Below are 19,789 nucleotides of genomic sequence, written 5' to 3' on the forward strand. Positions count from 1 at the left end.
TTTAGCTTGACTCCCACCAAATATAAGCAGTATGCTGAAATTTATTTTTATGTAAAATAAAGAAAAAAGTACAGAAGAAGTTTTTGAAAAACGTCGTCTCACTTGTGGGGAAAGTGAAAAGTTTATCGTTTTGAACGATAAATTCAAAAACTAACAGTTATATTCACAATTTCTTTTATTGAGGCGTTCCAATGAACAATAACATAAGTAACATGTAAATAAATAAAATTTTATTCTTGTTAGGTACTTGAATTTTCGTCTGTCCAGTTATGTTTATTTAAATGATTCGACAACATTCTAACTGCAACATCTCCAATGTTCGTTCTTAAATCATAGGAAACATATTAATATTGTAAAATTTGGCTACCTTATTTTTAGAGAAGTTCCATGATTTTGCCATGAAAATAGCTTTTAACGCTTTGAGTATAGTGTTTCTTGAACTATCAGTACGTTCTGTTGTTCTATGATAATTGCGATCCTTGTATACTTATAGAAAGAGAAAACACAAATTGAATGTCTAATGAGAAACTTTTCACTTGCCCCACGTAATTAGAAAATTGGCGGTGTTTTAATTTAGTTTTTTTAGATCTATGTCGAATTTATTCTAAAACTTTTTTTATTGCAGTTTCAAACTGTCAGAAAGGACAACTTAGGAGGGGTATAGAAAATTATTTTCCGCAACTTTTTTCCGCTGAAAATTTTAAAATAAGATTGCACGCCGCCAACTTGTTACGGAGTGATAGTTGACAGGTTATCAATCTTTCGCTCTATTATGCAATGATGGCTGAAAAATCTCAGAAATCTTTTACCTATCGTAATGTTCTCAATGGCCTCAAAGTTTTACGCATGAGTTTAAAACGGTAATTCACATATTCAGGTAATTATACCAATTATTATCACTTACCCCATTTACCCACTTGCCCCGCGGTACCTTAATAGAAGTTTATGGAACAAGTTGCAGAATGATGATTTTTACAGCACGAGTCGTAAATCGAAAATTTCCAATTTTAGCGTTACATAATTAATGGACGCTGCCTTAGTAATCTTTTTTGAGTGTAATATTTACTTAAGATTGCATAAAAATTAAAAATTCCGTCAGTTTCTGAAGTCCATATTTTGCATCAATTTTCATATTATGGATCAAATTGTGACATATTACGGATCAGTGTGCAAAATCAAGATATTTTCAACTCATTGCATTTATTTTGCATGATTTGGCAAAAGTTAACAAAACGTCACATATTTCTGCAAAAAATTGCAGTTTCGGTGCTGGAAACAAGGTTATAATGACCTTTAATGGACAGTAGACAAAACGAATTAGGAATGCATTAATAAATACAACCTGAAAGCTCTTTTCAGATAGTTTACACTTTTGAAAATCCTGCTATGACCATTAAACCATGTTAATTGTCCTTGTTTGGAAGCATATTTGAACTCTAAATGCTGACGGCAATTCTTACAGAAAACGACCATATTATGAAAGCTGTGTAGTACCAACTCAACATTTGTCACAAACTCCGTTATTTAGTAGTTGAATGTTGTGTTTAACATTACAAATGGTAGAAGACAAATAGTATGATTTAGCAAAAAAAGTTTTACGCTAACGTGTATGTTTTGATCGAGTTATGCGATGTTGAACGCCAAAGAGATCCGTAACTGTGGGTTATCCGTAACTGTGTGGCCATGGTATTCTGTATGGATTATTATCACTCTCAATTTTTCAAGCTCAAAGCAGGCGATCTAACTAATGTATTAGAAAAAAAAAACTATTCAATGTTTGCTGCGATGCAAGTGCGCAAGCAGACAATTGTCTCTACTCCAGATATTCACAATGATTTTACCATATTTGTGTATCCAGGTATTAATTATAATTATAAATTCGTTCTTATAAAAGTTCTAATGTCGTAGTATGACTAAATCGGTCCATTTCAGTCTTATTCTTGTAACTCGCTAAACCGCGCTTGGTGATGTGTGGCAAAACACGTCAAATTATTTTGTCACGTTTCAGAATGTGCTACTTAGTGGTGAAGGCATGAAGACGTTAATTATATACATATACTGTTGACAATTGAGTCATCTTCGTCATCTGCCATGCGGGACAACAACTGGTCATTAAAAGTGGCTTGATCAGTTCCCTACCATAAAATTTCTACGACTAATCTCTGTCACAATAGCCCTTTAAGGTGGAGATGAAACTTAAGCCAAACTTCAAATTTTAAAAGCACGGATTTGGAGAACCGAACACCCATTTGAGCTGAAAACTTAATCGATTGGTCACCACCAGCTAGTGATCAATCGATTAAGTTTTCAGCCTGAACGGATGTTCGGTTCTCCAGATTCGTGCTCTTGAAAATTTGAGGTTTGGCTTCGATTCATCTTCACCTTAACAATTGCGTCAACAGAGTAATTATTTTTAAATATTTATTTTTCCACTTTATATAATACAGTTAACTCTCCCTTACTCGATATTGTGTATCTCGATATCGAGTTAGAGAACCATAGTGAAAGTTGGTTTTCATGGCTACCTTGATGGTCCCTTGGATCATGTTTGCACTGGTTTTGCGTTCCATAACTCGATACCTCGATACCCTAACTCGATGGTCCCTTCAATATCAAGTTAGGGAGAGTTGACTGTAATTACACTATTGTATAAAGTATGTCATATAAATTACCCATATATTTTTCTTATTTTTATGATTACATTACGTGTGTTTAAGACATGTGCCGATATTCTGTGTTTCTTTGTCTAAAATTTATAGATATAATACATTTTTTTTTTCAACATAAATATTATTCATTCTCCAAAAAAACATTTGTTTAAACTTTTTTGTAGGTTATTCGATTCGAATCAAGATTCATATCAAAGTTCAATAACTTCTTGAAATTAATTCTTCAGAAACTCTAAGGATTTAAAGTCAATTTGAAAATCTGACATGTTCTGTACATTTACGTTGATGTATAAAATTGCTGGAAAGTTTACAATATTAGATCACATCAATAGTTTCAATTTATTTTTTATTCTTCTTGGATATCTAATTAAACATATGGATTTAAAAAAGTTTCTTCAAAATCCAGCATGGAATCATTTGTGGAAAAAAAAAATTAAAAGCGTAATCAATTATTGAATGATAAACACTTCAACATTTAATGTAAAATCTTCTTGTTCATCTGTTTCATTGCATTTTGAAAACAATCTTAACTTCAATTTAAGTCATCCAAAAAACGCCATTCTCTAATGATTAATGTATTTTAAAACATTTCTTGAGACTGGAATAATTTTGTAAAACCTAGAAAAACCTGGAAATATCCTAGTTTTGAGAGACACCCTGTTATCATTCCGCAAACAGATTTACAAAGCATTATCGTTTCATAACTTGCTATTTCCATGAGTCGATGGTCCCTTAGATATCGACTTATGGAGGTAATAATTGTAATACTGCAGTAGGCAGTAAATTATAGAATAACCATGCCGTAAATAATAGAGAAAGTGATAACTTCAAATAAATTATTTGCTCATGTAATTAAAAGCAGCAATCAATAAATGCAATTGAGACTGAAAAGCATGGCCGCAATCAAAATCCATGGGCAGGTAAAGCTGCATCATTAATCCATTTACGGGTTTCTTCTGCATGGTCGAACTCCTTACGTCACTATGAAACAGTAATGGTCATAGGGCGCCATTCGCAAATTACGTAATGCACAAACATTTTTTTTTCATACAGCTGCGAAGGGGGAAAGGGCGTAAAATGTTGATTTTAGCATACGTAATAAATGAATACAGTCTGGGTTACGGGGATAGAGATTAGGAAATCCATAAATAATGAAACATCTGCCATAATTCGAAAAGCGATTGTTACACTACTTATTATTTAGGAAATATTCCCCTATGTTTTCTTGAACTTGCAAAATGATGAATGACAACAATAATCGTTGATAAGGCCTTTTAGAGAAATCTGAAGCCCCGATATTGGCTGTATTTCCGGTCGATTAGTGCCAGTTATCTAACCATTCGTCGGAACAGAGGGATCTTAATAGACAGACACCAGTGTATTCAAAACACATTATCTTGTTTGCTGTGTTTGTGGCCCGATTGCATGGGATACCGGATTGGTGGAGAACACTTCATTTGCCTAGCAACACTATTTTTCACTTTCCATAGCGGCTTGAGATTGATGGATCCAGCAGCAGCAGGTAACGGCAACAGCTGAGAAAAATGATTATGATGGAAAGTGGTTTCCTGCAAATATTTTTTGTTTGTTTCGGCCGTTATGCTATGTCAGTGCGTGAACATTTTACTTTCGATTCTGTTTCAGTGCAATCTCAACGGTTAAAAATTAATAAATGAAGCACACCGGTGGAAAGTGGTTATAGAGCTGCGTAGGGGTCGTTCTTATACCACGTGGGCATAGAACCCTCGATTTTGGATCCCATCCTCGTCGCCCTGGACAAGCGTGAAAATTCCATCAACTCCTGACACCCCCCATTTTCCACTTGGACTTAATTTCAAATAATCGTGTGAAAATACATGAAATTAGTTTATTTTTACAGGAGCCCTTATTTTACACTTCACATCAATTTAAACATTTTTCTTGTATGTCTAGTTTCTTCAGCTTGACACTAATGTATACTTGAGATTGTATACACCTTGGCCAGATAAAATTCAAGAAAAACGTCAAAACATGCCAAAGGTGTATTCAAGATAATTTCGAATCATAAAAATGCAATGAATTCTCGAATGCGCGAAAAATTCAGTGCTAAAAAAGCAAATACAAATTTTATAAAAGGCTACGTTTGATGTTCTAGGAAGGTCATAAATTTATAATAATGCCTAAAAAATTTCCTGTATAGGGAAAGTGTACCAGTTATGGCCATAGTGGTTCCCTATTTGGCCAAATGTACAATTTCCAAAATTTTCTCATTTTTAATATTTTCGAATGTTTCAACATCAAGTTATATCGTATATCTAACTGCTGAAACACACAAAACCTTTTGAAATGTGGAATTACTCAAATTAACACGTATGGCGAAATAGTGAGCCACTATGGCCATAACTGGTACACTTACCCTAGATAGTTTTTTTTTATTACAATTTTAAACGATCTGCGCATCAAGCTCCTTATTTTGTTTTCCGATGAGTAATAGGACGCTTTATTAGATTTTGTACACACAGTAGCTGATAAGCAATGTAAGCAACCACGAAAAGTCAATAAGTGTTCAACGAATGATTCTGAGAAGCATACAGACCGCTACCGAGTGTTCATCATCGCATACTATATGCACACCAATAGGGGTTATCGGGACAGTATGACGCTTAAGGAAAACGTAATGTTGGGATGTGCAGCAAAAAAGCGGAAATCGACTTGCATTTTAGGCTGGTTTAAGTCGATATTTTTTTAATCTTTTATTAGGGATACCATCTGCTAGGGCTAAGCAAATCAGGACATTTCATACATTTTAAATAGATCGGCAAATTACTGCGGGTGTGTTGGACACTTACAAAATAAATCAAGACATGTCTCGCTAAATCGGTACAGATGGTAACTCTACCCGATACTCGTATCTGGGTCATTTGGCATAAGGTCATTTAGCATAACGCAATAAGGCAAGAAAAGGATATTAAGAATATTGTTTCATCAAGAACAGGCACCATTTGAAGGATAGGATATAGTTCTGGTTATGCCAAATGGTAATTATGCCAAATGGTCCGCTCCCCTGATACCCCTATCTCTGATTGTGGTGCCGATAACGACGTTATCACCTTTGAGGTTGAGATATAACACTCAATACTGATTGTATTGTTAACTAATTAGTACTTTTCTTCACTTTTTACTCGTTTTAGGCTGATGATAAGTCACTGTTGGCCAGATTCTACCACGCAGATAGAGCGCTAACCGCCGTTGCCAGCGAGTTGGATAGCTTCGATGGTCGGGCAGAACCAGTTAGATGCACTCGGCTAGTTGGACGGTTACGACAAGGACAGGTAAACTAGCATGATTTTGAATAAGATTTTTAAAATAGTAGAATATAACAAGATTAGTGTAAGTTGGTTTTCTAATATCAATTAACTCTACATTTAATAAAATTAAAGAGCTCAATCTTTGATCCGTTTTATTTTTTTCTGTAAACCAGAAATAATCGGAATATGGATGCAAAAATCAGATCAATCCGACGCAAAAATGGCCATTTCCGCGAAAAGGGTTTCAGAGAAATGATTATTTGTTTCTCTTTTTAAATTATGTCAATATGCATATCAAACTTTATGATTTTCAGGACGACATAAAAGCAGTTATTTGCGTAACTTTAGTGCTTTCCCCCCATTTGCTACATGGAAATAGAAAAACAAATTATGGCATGTTGCAGTAGGAAATATTAAACCCCCCTCCCCCATGACCCCTTACATAATCAAAGGTCAATCCCTAACCAGTGTTATTCGGAGGCCTACAAATAATCTAATATCGCTTTCGAAACCATATAATTTGATACTATGTTCTGTGTTGTCCACATCCCCGAGGACGCCCGGAAAGCTGCTACAGGGTGGCCATTGTAACATGAGATCTTGTAAATATCTCGAGGGACATCGTCTTGACGAACTCTAATGGTTGACACCCAAATTTATATGGCTCGGGAGGTGTTCCGATTTGGGCACATCCCTCAGGGTACCTAGAATCTGCTACAGGGTGGCCGATGAACAAGCCGATGTTGTATAAATATTTCAAGAGAGACCTTTTTGAAAAAATAATGAAAGGTTAACACTCATATTGATACGGTCACATTCATGTTTCGTATTGGACATCTTCCCTTGGGGTCAGAGGCGCGTCCACGTTCGAGACCATGGATAGGACCAGTGTTGACCAGACTCATTTCCCCGAAATTCGAATTGTGAATCCATGAACTGTTATAACTGTGCGTTGTATTCCTGAGATGGAGGGGGAAGTGGTTGGGCTTGAGTGTTGCACATGGGATCCGACAGTTTCGATCTCGGTGGGCCGCAATTCAAGTTTCGGTGAAATGATTCGCACTCACTCACTCACTCATTTCATTTCACCGAAACTTGAATTGTGGCTCTCTGGAATCAAAATTGATCGATTTTGTGTGCAGTACTCAAGCTTAACCATCTGCTTTTCTATCTTAGGAGGATAGAGCATGGTTGTAGTAGTTCGTGGCTTCGTAGTTCGCAAAATGTTATTTTCGGGGAAATGAGTCTGAACAACACTGGATAGGATAAACGTGTACACATTGAAGCTAAAAAAATTAACCCTATGGAATCTTAGGCTGGAAATGGAAAGTGACTATATATGAGGGGCTCAAACGCAAAAAGGTGTAAATAACATTTTGGTCGGTTTTGAGTTGGAAATAGTAAAAAAAGTCTTCTGTTTCCAAGCTTTGTAACAATATTTTTAAAGTTTTTTTTTTCCAAGCAACAGAAAAAACATAATTCTTAGAATAAAACATTGCTGAAAAAACTCAAAGGAGATTTACTTAAAATTAGGATTTGGTAACTGACACCCCTTTGCTTCTAGCCCGCTCTTTTTTAAGCTAGTCGTTATTACAAGACTAAGAAAGCTGTAGACACTCATTTACAGAATTTAAAATTCTCGTATATTTCCAGGTTTTCCCAGATTGAATACAAATATAAATCCAACAGGAACCACAACATGAGAGTTTGATTTCTCATTTGAACAGACATTTCTCTAAGGAATATTTCTAAGACTATTTTTTCAATTCCTCGTGACATTACGACAATCAGTGATGCATTTTGAACTGTACGCGAGCTAAAAGTGAACTGAACGCGTTCTAATTTTGCACGAGAACCTAGTAAGCATTGAACTCTCGTTCAAGATTCTGCACCTGCTCGAGAACGGAGAACGGAGAAGTGAACGGGCCCACTTCAAAATGCACAACGAAGCTGAAAACCATAAAAACATCAGAACACATTGAATTCATGGCATTACAAATATATGGAACCATTAAAGTTTCCTAACATCTTTGTTAAACTTCCGCATTCAAATATGTCGTTTATCTACCATGAAGACAGTTTTCATTTTACGTTCAGTTTTTAGCTCGTATGGGTTCAAATTTTTGAACTGCTCATTGTTCAAGCCTACTTGATCCCTCGTTCAAAGGTTTGAACTGGAACGCAAACTAAACGCGTTTAAATGCTGCACGGACGACAAGTAATACTGTACATATCTTACTGTAGTTTTCTTTAACATATTACTCCGAAGATCTCTTTAGGGGTTTGTTTAGTGATTTTGAACTTTCTAAGAAATTCTTCCTGGAATTTCGTTTTAGATAAGAATTCAATTTTGAATATATATATATATATATATATATATATATATATATATATATATATATATATATTCAAAATTGAATTCTTATCTAAAACGAAATTCCAGGAAGAATTTCTTAGAAAGTTCAAAATCACTAAACAAACCCCCTATATATATATATATATATATATATATATGAATTAATTACAGGAATTACAGAAATTACTACGAAGATTTTATTATGAATACGTCAAAAGATCGTTTCATACGTTTTTCAAGGAAGTCCTAAATTCTCCAGAAATTTGTCCATAGACTTTCCTAGGTTTCCCTCCAACATTACCGTTCTTCAAGAATTAAAAATTCTTTCAGTAATTCTTCCAAATTGATTTGAAAAATTTCCCAAGGATGTCTTTAAAAAAATGTTACAGTAATTCATCCAGGGATGTTTCCAGGTAATCAAGGAAATTTTTCAGAGCTTTTTGGATCTTTGTGAAAATTACTGGAGGTAGCGTTGAATTCCTCTGGTTTGCAAAAAAAGAAATCGTTGAGTTGAGGCTTTGGAAAATTTTACGATCATTGACACACGAGTCATAATTTCATCCAATTTATTCGCCTGCATTCATACAACACGCATGGCAACCATAAACGAAAACAAGATAGACACACACCACCCACTGTTTGGCGCCGAGCACTGTGTGTCAACACTTGTAACATTCGATGACTCACATTCATTCTGATCAAGAAACAGTGGCGAATATTTTTTATTTTCTGAGCTATGTTTGCAACCAAAGAGATGTTCAATGGTCCAATAGATTATAATTAGGTTGTAAAAGCTAATATGAAAGAAAATATGAAAGTTATCACCAATTCTATGCTAAACATAAATTACCCGAATGGCTCGATACTGTTGCAGTCTATGAGAGTTGCTGCTCTTGAACGCTCTCGTGCCACGAACCAGACTAGAGAGTGAATGTTTACATTCATAGGGCTCTCTGAATGCGATGTGCCACGAACTGTTATGGTTCGCAAACTGTTACGCTCTCCGAATATGGTTAAAACGGCTTATTCCGATCAAAATCCAAACACTGCTTCCGAGTGAACCAACGAAATTTCAGACATAGAACAAACATAGAACTAGACAAAAACGATAAATAATTTTCCCCTGAAAAAGGCACAATCCCCGTGGTCAAATGATGGGTTAAAATAAAACTCGTTTGAATCGCTCCAAGACGGCGTAGCCGTGAATTCCTCTACGGTACATTCGATTCCTCCACAAATTGTTCCAAAGATTTTTCAAGAATTATATGATATGGATGTTCCAAAAGCTTCTCAAGAATTACTTCCAGGAATGCTGACGTCAATATGGCCCAGAACATATACAGGGTTGGTCGTAGATTTTTTTCAGAAACCATAGGGGGAGATCCCCCAGTGCCGGACAGCACCCAATACCGGACAAAGTCGAAACATTGAGAAATCATGGTCCAATCAAGATGGTGTAGTAGTAGAAAAGAAAGCTATTGTGTAGACTAATGTTTGCGTAGAATAACACATCCTTGAAATATGCATCCCTTTTTAAAAAAGTAGAAAAGTTTGAAAATCTTTAAAAAATTGACGTATTTTCTTAATTTTGAGCCTATTTAGTAATTATTTTGAATATGAAAAAATACTTTGGATCCCGCAAGCATGATCGAACACAATCCTAATTTGATAGTATGAATGTATTTTGTACCATAATTGAAGTAAATATGGACAAATTACAATTTTGGTTAAGCACCTCCTGTCCCTCAGTTTCGGACAGCTTGATTTGTTATATGATATCTTTGTAATTATTGCATGAGTGTCTCAAAATACTTTCATTTTTCATGGGTTCCGTCGACCATGGTATCAAACATGCAATACAATTGAGAAGAATGAACATTCATAACAACATCGTAAAATGTGCTATTTTTCATCATATATGAAAGAGGTTTTTGATAGGCATCTTGCAAACTAAGAAAAACTCAAATTATTTTTGTAAATGTTGCAATTACATTGAATTGGTAATTATAAACTATTTCTATAGTGTACACATTCAATGATGTTCAAATTTACAGAATTCGAGGCATTTCCAGATCGTGTCCGGTATTGGGTGCCACCTTTCAAGATCGATCAATTTGGTACTAAAATACATCATCAAAACTCAATGTCAAAATTCATATTTATATTTTCAAATTTATTTTTGTACACTATAAAAATGATAATATTTATCATAAATGGGTAACACAATATTTTTCGAATTATGAATTTAGTGGCTTAAGTGTCCGGTACTGGGGGATCTCCCCCTACATTGATTCATTCAGAAAAATGCCATAGAGGATTGCTCCATTAGTTTGTCTAACGGTGAAAGAAGTTTCTTTTAACAATTTGTACAGTTAGCTGACCGTCGGACGGTCGGACACTCTCTTTTTGAAATTATTTGCAGCATAAATATTGATCTGAGCCATTTTGTGTCTTCAGCACTTTTATTAACCAATATTTTCTCTACAACCAGGCATGCATATTTTTTGGAACAACATCAACAATAACAGGATATACAATAATATATATCAAAAAAGTCCGAACAAATATTCGCAAGGTACAAAACATTTGCTATGTAAACATTGTTTAAATAATTGGCATATCGTGCAAACTTGTTGGGAGCACAACAAAACTATCGACCGGTCATGTTTCATAGACATTTTGATAAATTTGTGTTGAAAGTTGTTGTTTTGTAAAAATAATTGATCAAAGGTAATGATTTTACTACTCTTATTTTATTTCAAAGTTCTGATTTGTACATTTTACAACACAGAAAAAGGAACGAAAGATTCAAAATAGTGTATGACTATACAAAATATATATTTCTTACATATAAACAGTAAACTTACAACAAAATCTTAAAAAAAAATATTTTTGGCCATATTTTACATGGATTTGCAGTGCAAAGCAATTGCAGCATTCATCTGCTACAAATGAACTGCTCTTATGCAATCTCAAAACTATTGAGAACCAAAGTGTTTCTAGCATTAGCAAAATTTTAATTGTTTTACGATCTTGCGAAAAAATATTCTTAAACTTCAAAAATTGCGCTTTAAATAAAAATTATGTTTAATTACAGGAATAAATGAAATCCTTCTACATATCAATCATATACATAACATTGAGAATCATAGCGAATGTTTTTGTACAAAACTAGTTAATCATCGCAGTACTTGGTACTAACATCATTCTTTTTTATCCTCTCAAACAGCCAAGCATTCATAGCTGACAGCTCTATTTAAAAGGAAATAAACTTTAAGTTACAAACTAAAAATATGAATCAGTGGCGATTCCCTAACCTCAAATCTACCTGTTCCACGAATAGAAATCCTTGAATTTCAGCAACAATTGTGCATGTAAAGAGTACAGATTTGTTAGAAAGGACTATTTCAATAATAAACTTATTGATTTTTAATCTAAATTTCTCGAAATAGTCATTTTTAGAGCCGTAGAACAGGTAGAAAGTGAGGTTTCGGGTCGCCACTGATATGAATAGCATGTTTCGCAGAAAAGTGTTAAGAATGCTTAAAAATTTGCGAAATTATGTTTATCGATGAAAAAACGTTTTGTAACATCATAATGTACAATAATCTATAGAATAGTTTGAAATTTGTGAGAAAAAAATCATTTTTTTTTTATCAAATCTCATTGATTTTTAAAAGTGTCCAAAGTAGCCCCTTCTTTGTTTTAAAGGACACATATTTTTCGCTATTCAACCAACTTTTTTGTTTTGCACATATGCTACGAACATATACAACTTAGATATATGCAAGAATTATTGAAATCTATCCATAATTTTAAGAGCTACAAATCCTCAAAGTTGAACAAGGTGGAAATAATGTCAAAAGAATGGATGTATTTTAATATGTTTTCCCTTTGATGCGGACTGGAAATGCTCAAAACTCTACTGCACATAAACCCCTACAATGAAATAATGAAAACACACTTTGCTCTACATTTTAGGACCGCGTTCTGGCGATTACCAATCAAATTATGGACGAGCTTCTGGGTGACGATCGGGCGCCGCGAGCTTTCCGCGCCAAATTTCCAGAGGAGGTTCTACAGGAAAGTTTGGCTGGACAGTTATGGTTTGGTGCAGAATGTCTCGCGGCCGGATCATCTATCATGAATCGTGAAGTGGAGAGTGGGGTAATGCGACCACTAGCAAAAGCCGTTACGAAAAGTTTGGACAATGTTCGAAACTTGCTGCGAGAGCAATGCCTTCGGAACAACACACCCAACAGTTTGACACTGCGGTTGGATATAAACGATGCCGCGACGGAACAGTTGTATGAAAGTTTGAAAATCTTCGATCGCTTGTTTGCGGAATTTGAATTGCTATACGTCAGTGCAATGGTACAAGTCAAATCGAAGCAGGAGTACGAGATGCAGGAGCTCATATGTGTGCTTTTTTCCGAAACATTGCAACGGGCTCTTAAAATTGGACTTCTTGAACAGGAACAGGTGGATTCGTATGACCCGGCGTTGATGTTTTCCATTCCACGGTTAGCAATCGTCGCCGGGTTAGTTATATTCAAGGACGGACCCCTAAACATGGATCAACCAGCAGATAACATTTCAGAAATGTTTCGACCATTTCGAAAGCTATTGATCAAAATGCGAGATCTTCTTCGGACGCTGACCAAGCATGAGCTCTATCAGTTGGAAAAGCTGTTGTGCACCAACGAGGAAATTAGTCTGAAGGAAGAATTAATCTGTGATGCAAACGAAAATGATAGCAGCGATGTCTTGCCACAGGAAGACCACGTTGTTATCGTTACAACCAATGTTAATACTAGTAATAATAGTGATAATAGTGATAGCCGTGTAGACGATTCTCCAAACGATGAACTGCGGCATGAATCGGAAACTCGGGACAATCGGAACAGTAGTTTTTATAGTAACCGTATTATAGATAGTAATCGATTACATGCGGACGTGGAGGATGATGTATCCGAAAATGACGACGATGATGATCCTAGTAATGTATTGAAAGACAGTCTAGTGACGACAGATTGTGCATCAGGATATTTGATTCCAAATACAAACTTCGGTAACCTACTGCAGACGAATGAAGCGCCCTTAACCGATAGTTTTATCGCAACGGACGAAGAGCTGAAGCTGGGAACCTCTTCAAATGCTCGGATAGAACAGATATTGTCAGAGACTAACCAGAAACTTGCGGATTCTGGACTTGGCACTGCCAACCCAAGCGTAGATAACTCTCCAGAATTAGATACGGAACGGCCGATTACAAGTCGTAGTGCATGCGAATCTTCAGAAGAAGGAGAAATAGACGAATATGATAACGAGGAAGATGACGAGGATAGTGATAACAATCTATCGAATCAACAATTAATGGACCCTGGTTCCAGTGCTGGCACATCACAATCTGCTGGAAAGCCATATCGTACTCACAAACAGCAGCACCATCACCGACATCGTCGATCTAGTGGAAGTATTATGTCGGCTACATCGAGCCGAAAATATAACTCAAAACATCATAAGGCGAGTGCATCTGCTTCAGTCATCGTACCTAGTAATCAAGGCACCTCATCTAAGACATACTCCAACTGTGATACATCACCGTCGTCTGGCAATCAAAGTGAATGCAGCAGTACTAGTAGCACAACCGGTGAATCCTCACAGGACGTGGCCATGGCCATTAGAGCAGCCGGAAGGATTAAATTCAAGTAAGTGATTTTTGCAGTGTTTTATTTTAACCCATTAGGGGCATTAGGGCCATTTAGCCGTAGCGGTAAACGCGCAGCTATTCAGCAAGACCATGCTGAGGGTCGTAGGTTCGAATCCCACCGGTCGAGGATCTTTTCGGGTTGGAAATGTTCTCGACTTCCCAGGGCATAGAGTATCATCGTACCTGCCACACGATATACGCATGCAAAAATGGTCATTGGCATAGTAAGCTCTCAGTTAATAACTGTGGAAGTGCTCATAAGAACACTAAGCTGAGAAGCAGGCTCTGTTCCAGTGGGAACGTAACGCCAGAGAGAGAGAGAGAGAGAGATGGAAGGCTAAATAGTCTGATCTAATATGTCCTTTTGCGTTTAGGAATAATTTTGCTTTGATTGTAATAGTAGTTTACGCAACAAGTTGTATAATGATGATTTTGACACAACGAGTCTTCATTTATGCAAAGAGGCTTGCCGAGTTGGATAATTACGACGAGTGCTGTAAAAATCGAGTTTTGCAACGAGTTACGTATACAATGTTTTCCTTACCACTTGAGGGTATCAGAGATCATATCAAGATGAATTCACTATTATTGTGTCAAAATACAAGTTTGTTGGCATTTTTTACATCTGTGTACTAGATTGCAACCCTTTCAAGCGTCCTGATGTGTTAACTCGGGTAGAGGAGAATAGCAAAAGAATAACAAAATTTCCTATTAAAATAGAATGTTTGAATAGCAAAATTTGTTCTTTGTTTGTTTGAAATAAGAGATAAAATAACAAAAATAATAACTAAGTTTGTATGGCATAAAAACTAAATAATAACATATTTTGCCATTGTAATAACAAAATAATAGCAAAAATATAGGCAACCGTGAATAACAAAATATGTTATTATTTAGATATTGATAACAAAATAATAACTTAATAAGCTATTAAAAAGTAGATCAAAATAATGGTGATTTTAGTTCTTTGACTTCAATATCTTAATTTAGCATGATTGAAAAATAAAATTTTTGCTTCCCTGCTAAAAACGTTTGCTTTTTGAATCTTCAATGAATATCAAACGAATAGTAAAATGAGCTATTATGGCAAAATATGATGTTGGTTTGTTCTCATGAATTATTTAAAAAAAAATGTTTTAAAATATCAAAATAATAACATAATTTACTGTTTACTGGCGATGTTTGTTATTCTTTAGATATTTAATGTTTTTTAGTATTTTTGCACAAATAACAAATTTTACCATGATAGTATATTTTGTTATTGGTTAGTTATTACATGACTTTCAAGTATAACATTCCAATGACAAATTTTGCTATGATTGTATGTTTTGCTATTGATGAGATATTTATGTCATATATTAATAACATAATAATGGTTAAACTAGATATGATTGCAAAATTTGTTCTTATTCTACCATTATTTTGTTATTCACCTCTACCCGGGAAAGTGGTAACAAACTGGCATCTTGTCACCTTTATTCACTGAAGAGAGGATTGACGAAGTGAAATCGATAATGTTACTTACTCCCTTATTCTAGCATACGCTTGAAATGTTGTTTTAACAATATTCACGTAGTAATGTTGATTTTTTAGTTTGAAATTTGTGTTCGTCATATAAATTTATTGTTGTTCATTAGAATTCGAAATAATTGAAAAACATTGATAAAAATGTCACAAACAAAGGGTGCACATTAGACTGATGCAAATTTTGATGTTTTTGCTCCCAAAGGCAATTATGATTAAAATCATTGTCCCGGTGTCAACTATGATTCAATCATTCTCCTAAAATTTGAAGTGATTTAGAAGAAATTTGATTGTACATACGTTATTTGAAGTTTCTATGCAATTTACTATGGAAAAGACAACCCTTTTGTGTTCAGTCCTCTAACTGCTTGTCATAACAATCTATGGAAAAGAGAACAAACTCTTCTCATGTGAAATTTTCCCAGCTTCAACTTTGACGAAGGGCAAATTTTGATGGGGCGTAAGGATAATTTGTTATTATTAGCATAGCATAGACTGACTGTACATGTCAATGCCTGCTACTCCGTGATTAATCGGAACTGGTAAGAATTGCACTACGATCCAAATGAATAAGAGATGAGAGTTTCCGCTTATTCTCGAAGTGCAATTTTAGCAGATCTAATATCATTGATCAATAACGGCGCCGGCCAACTCCTTACCGTCAGTTGGGATGGGGAAGGAATGTTAGGGTGTAATGATTGTTGCTTCTAGAGACCGAGAATACCTCTGCATCTCAACAAAAAACCACGGGAAGGATGTTTAATTGTGAGGGAGGAAAAGATCTGGGAGTCACCATTTATCAGTGATACGATCCATGAAACTTAAAGCTAGTTTTGCATTTTGTCTCGAGAAATGTTTGGTAGAAGGTTTAAAAAATACGTCAACATCCGTTAAGTCGAACCATTCAAAAGATGTTTTTAGTTACGGCGACAAAAGAAAAAATATTTGTATATATTTTAAATGAAACATGAATGATGCCGACACTTGTAGTGACGAACCATACATAGTTTGTTTGAAAATTACATAAAATTAACGCTGTCGCGAAAAAATGCGTCATTATAAGCATGAAACGAGCTCACCAGTTGGTAATCCATCCTCGACTGAACACGGATATCTTTTCGCACTCACACAACGCGAATCGTAAAACTTCTCGGCGTCCCGAAAACGAATCGTCTTGCTTTGGCTTTCCGAAGCACCGCCCAGCAAACGAGCGAATCGAAAAACAAAAACGAACTCCCGGCGTCCCGAAAACGAACCGTCTTGCTTGGGCTCTCCGAAGCACTCCGTTAGGATAATTTGTTATTATTGCTAACAAAGTCTAAACAATGCTGAGATCATCAATCAATTACTTTCAGAGCAACACTGCTTTTTTTGCTGTAGAACATAATAGCCTGGATTACTTTGATCTATCCTCTTCGCCAGGGGCTCCAATGTTGCCTGTCGAACAGTTGGTGAAGCATGCTGCATGTAAACCCACTTTATGATGATGAATAACAATTCATCCTGACGTCCAATCGAAATGTGGTCTTCGACAAAGTTGTTGAAAGATTTAACACGAGAAGAATTTGTTCACTTTTTCATAAAATATTATAACGAAGAGATTGAGGGCTGAACACAAAAGGTTGACGTTTGCCATACTAATCTCCATATAAACTTCAAATTTCTTCCGAATTATTCAAAATTTTGGGAGGATGCTATTTATCATAATAAAAATCGTTTAAACAGGGGTGCCAACATTTCGAAATTTGCATCACTTTAATGTACCTTGCTATTTAAAAAAGGAAGCCACATGCTGTACATGTCGTGTAGGGGAACTGGGGGTAAAATGAACACCCTAAGCAATTTTCATGTTTTCTTGCTTATGAAGCTGTCAGATTCTTTTTCAATTGCTTAGAATCGAAGAAGGATGTTTATGCAATGTAAATAGTTGAAAACTTGTGATGGAATTAGAATTTTATCAACATTATTATAATTTTGAAAATTTCTTTCCACAGAGTCAATGTTCCAAACATGTGGGTAAAATGAACATGTAACGGGGGTAATATGAACATATACTTGGGGGTAAAATGAACATACAATGGGGGTAATATGAACATATACTGGGGGTTAAATGAACATGTAGTGGGGGTAAAATGAACACCTTTGAAATCGAACGGGTTGCGGCATGATGTTCGGCATCTGGTGCATGTTCAATGCATATCTCATGGACAATCCGGAATCGATGGAACGTTTAGCCGCGACCATTTGGATGGCTGTCCATGTATGTCTTTGTATTTTCTCCGGAAAACTCTCGCCATCTGAAATAAAATCTAGTAGTATTCACCCTGCAATGGTGTTCATATTACCCCCATCTTGAGTGGTTCATTTTACCCCCAAAGAATCAACATCTTCAAATAATTTGTTCTACGAAATTAGAACATAATAATACTTTCAATTTCCGTCTACTTATCATAAATACTTTAAAGATATGATGTGCTACGCAGTTAAATAGATGTTTGATGGTTTTAGTCATAAAAACCTTAAATTCCAGGAGTGAAAATTTACATCACATGAGAAAACGGAGAGGCGTACTTTGTTTTTGTTTACTTTTCCAGCTTGTGACAGTTCTAGATCGCGCTAGAGTTGTCGAAATAGTTCCTTAGTCTGAGGATTCAGGATGGTGCAATGTTTTGCATAGATATATATCAGGTATCAGAAGGCCGGCTCCAAAGGCACGTTCCCCACCAGTTGGGAGATTTGTGCCATATTTGAGCCTATTTCATCATCTACCCGATGGGAGAGGAAAGGGAAGGGACACTGCAAACGCATGAGCGTAAAGAGAGCCTATAGCTCATTACCACAGCGGGTTAAGAATAACAGAATGTCCTGAAGATTCAGGCTTCTGAATTCAGTTTCACTTAATAAGTGTTTACCAAGTAATTGGAATCGCATTTGCGAAAAAACTGGACAGTTGCATATCAGGTGATACGAAGATCCATAATCGGAGTCACAACTATCACACACAAATGAGTCAGCACGCTGAATATTTGCCATGTGATAGTTGAGTCGGCAGTGGCCTGTCAACGCTCTGACCAAGAGACTGCAATTCTGCTTTGACAGATTTGTTAAATACTTCGCCACCCTTGGAGATGGCTCAGTAATGTACAATTTTGTTTGACGACATGACTCCAAACTATTCCAATATTGCTTGTGCTGAGTTGCCGCCCAAGCACTTCGAAATTGGAATAGCCGGCTTAGGGCCAATGAAGTCATGCGATGCTCCATCGCGAGCTAACTCATCAGCCAATTCATTTCCAGCGATGGAAGAATGGCCAGGTACCCATACAAGGTTTACAGAGTTGACTGAATTCAGTTCCTCAATTTGAGTTCGAAATGCGATAACAAGCTTCGACCTTGAGTTGGCCGAAGCGAGAGCTTTTATAGCAGCTTGACTATCTGAACAGAAGTATATGACTTTACCCATTACGCGCTGTTGAAGTGCTGATTGCACTCCACACATAAGAGCAAATATTTCCGCCTGAAAAACGGTGCAGTTTCTACCAAGTGAGTAAAACTGATTCAGCCTTAGCTCACGAGAATATACTCCTGCACCAGCTCTACCTTCAAGAAGGGAGCCATCAGTGTAACATACTATATTGTTTGATATACTTCTTTCCAAATAGCCAGACGTCCACTCTTCCCGTGAAGGGAATTGTGTGGTAAATGTCCTGTAAGGAAAGTGGCAAGCAATTGTGAGATCACTTGGAGCAAGGACAATTTTGTCCCAATTCACCAAAAGTGGAAACAACGAAGTGTGTGTAGGGTTGTCCAACATTTCGCGGTAAACCATTCCGCGGTCAACCATTTCGCGGTGTACCATTTCGCGGTTTGTATCATTTTGCGGTTTACCGTCTTGCAGTTAGTACCATTTCGCGGTATGTCGTTTCGCGGTCCATACCATTTCGCGGTGTGGTTTTTCCTACGAGTTGCACTGAAAATTGTTGGCATTATCACTTATAATATTTTCATCGGTGATTTACCCTTCTTTTGAACACAGGCAGCCCCTCAAATTGCTCTGTTAGGATAGATGAAACTTCTCGGTCCAAACCGCGAAACAGTACATCGCGAAATGGTACTGACCGCGAATTGACATGCCGCCAAATGGTACTAACTGCGAAATGTCGTACCGCGAAATGACAAACCGCGAAATGGTATACCGCGAAGTGGATTACCGCAAAATGTTATACAATCGTGTGTAGAT

The 19,789-nt window shown here is 36.2% G+C and overlaps 1 protein-coding gene across 4 annotated transcripts in view; it reads left to right on the top strand.

The window, feature by feature from the left end:
• Nucleotides 1-19,789, top strand: part of LOC110680809 (lateral signaling target protein 2 homolog) — a 69,839-nt gene that overhangs the window by 46,122 nt on the left and 3,928 nt on the right. For all 4 annotated transcript variants that reach the window (XM_021856585.1, XM_021856587.1, XM_021856586.1 and 1 more), the window contains 2 exons: nucleotides 5,840-5,980; nucleotides 12,294-14,023. In XM_021856585.1, coding sequence (XP_021712277.1) covers nucleotides 5,840-5,980; nucleotides 12,294-14,023 — 1,871 coding nt within the window. The remainder of the gene's footprint in view (nucleotides 1-5,839; nucleotides 5,981-12,293; nucleotides 14,024-19,789) is intronic.

The sequence above is a fragment of the Aedes aegypti genome, unplaced genomic scaffold, assembly GCF_002204515.2.
Source record: "Aedes aegypti strain LVP_AGWG unplaced genomic scaffold, AaegL5.0 Primary Assembly AGWG_AaegL5_hic_scaff_1871_PBJ_arrow, whole genome shotgun sequence".
Taxonomy (NCBI): Eukaryota; Metazoa; Arthropoda; class Insecta; order Diptera; family Culicidae; genus Aedes; species Aedes aegypti.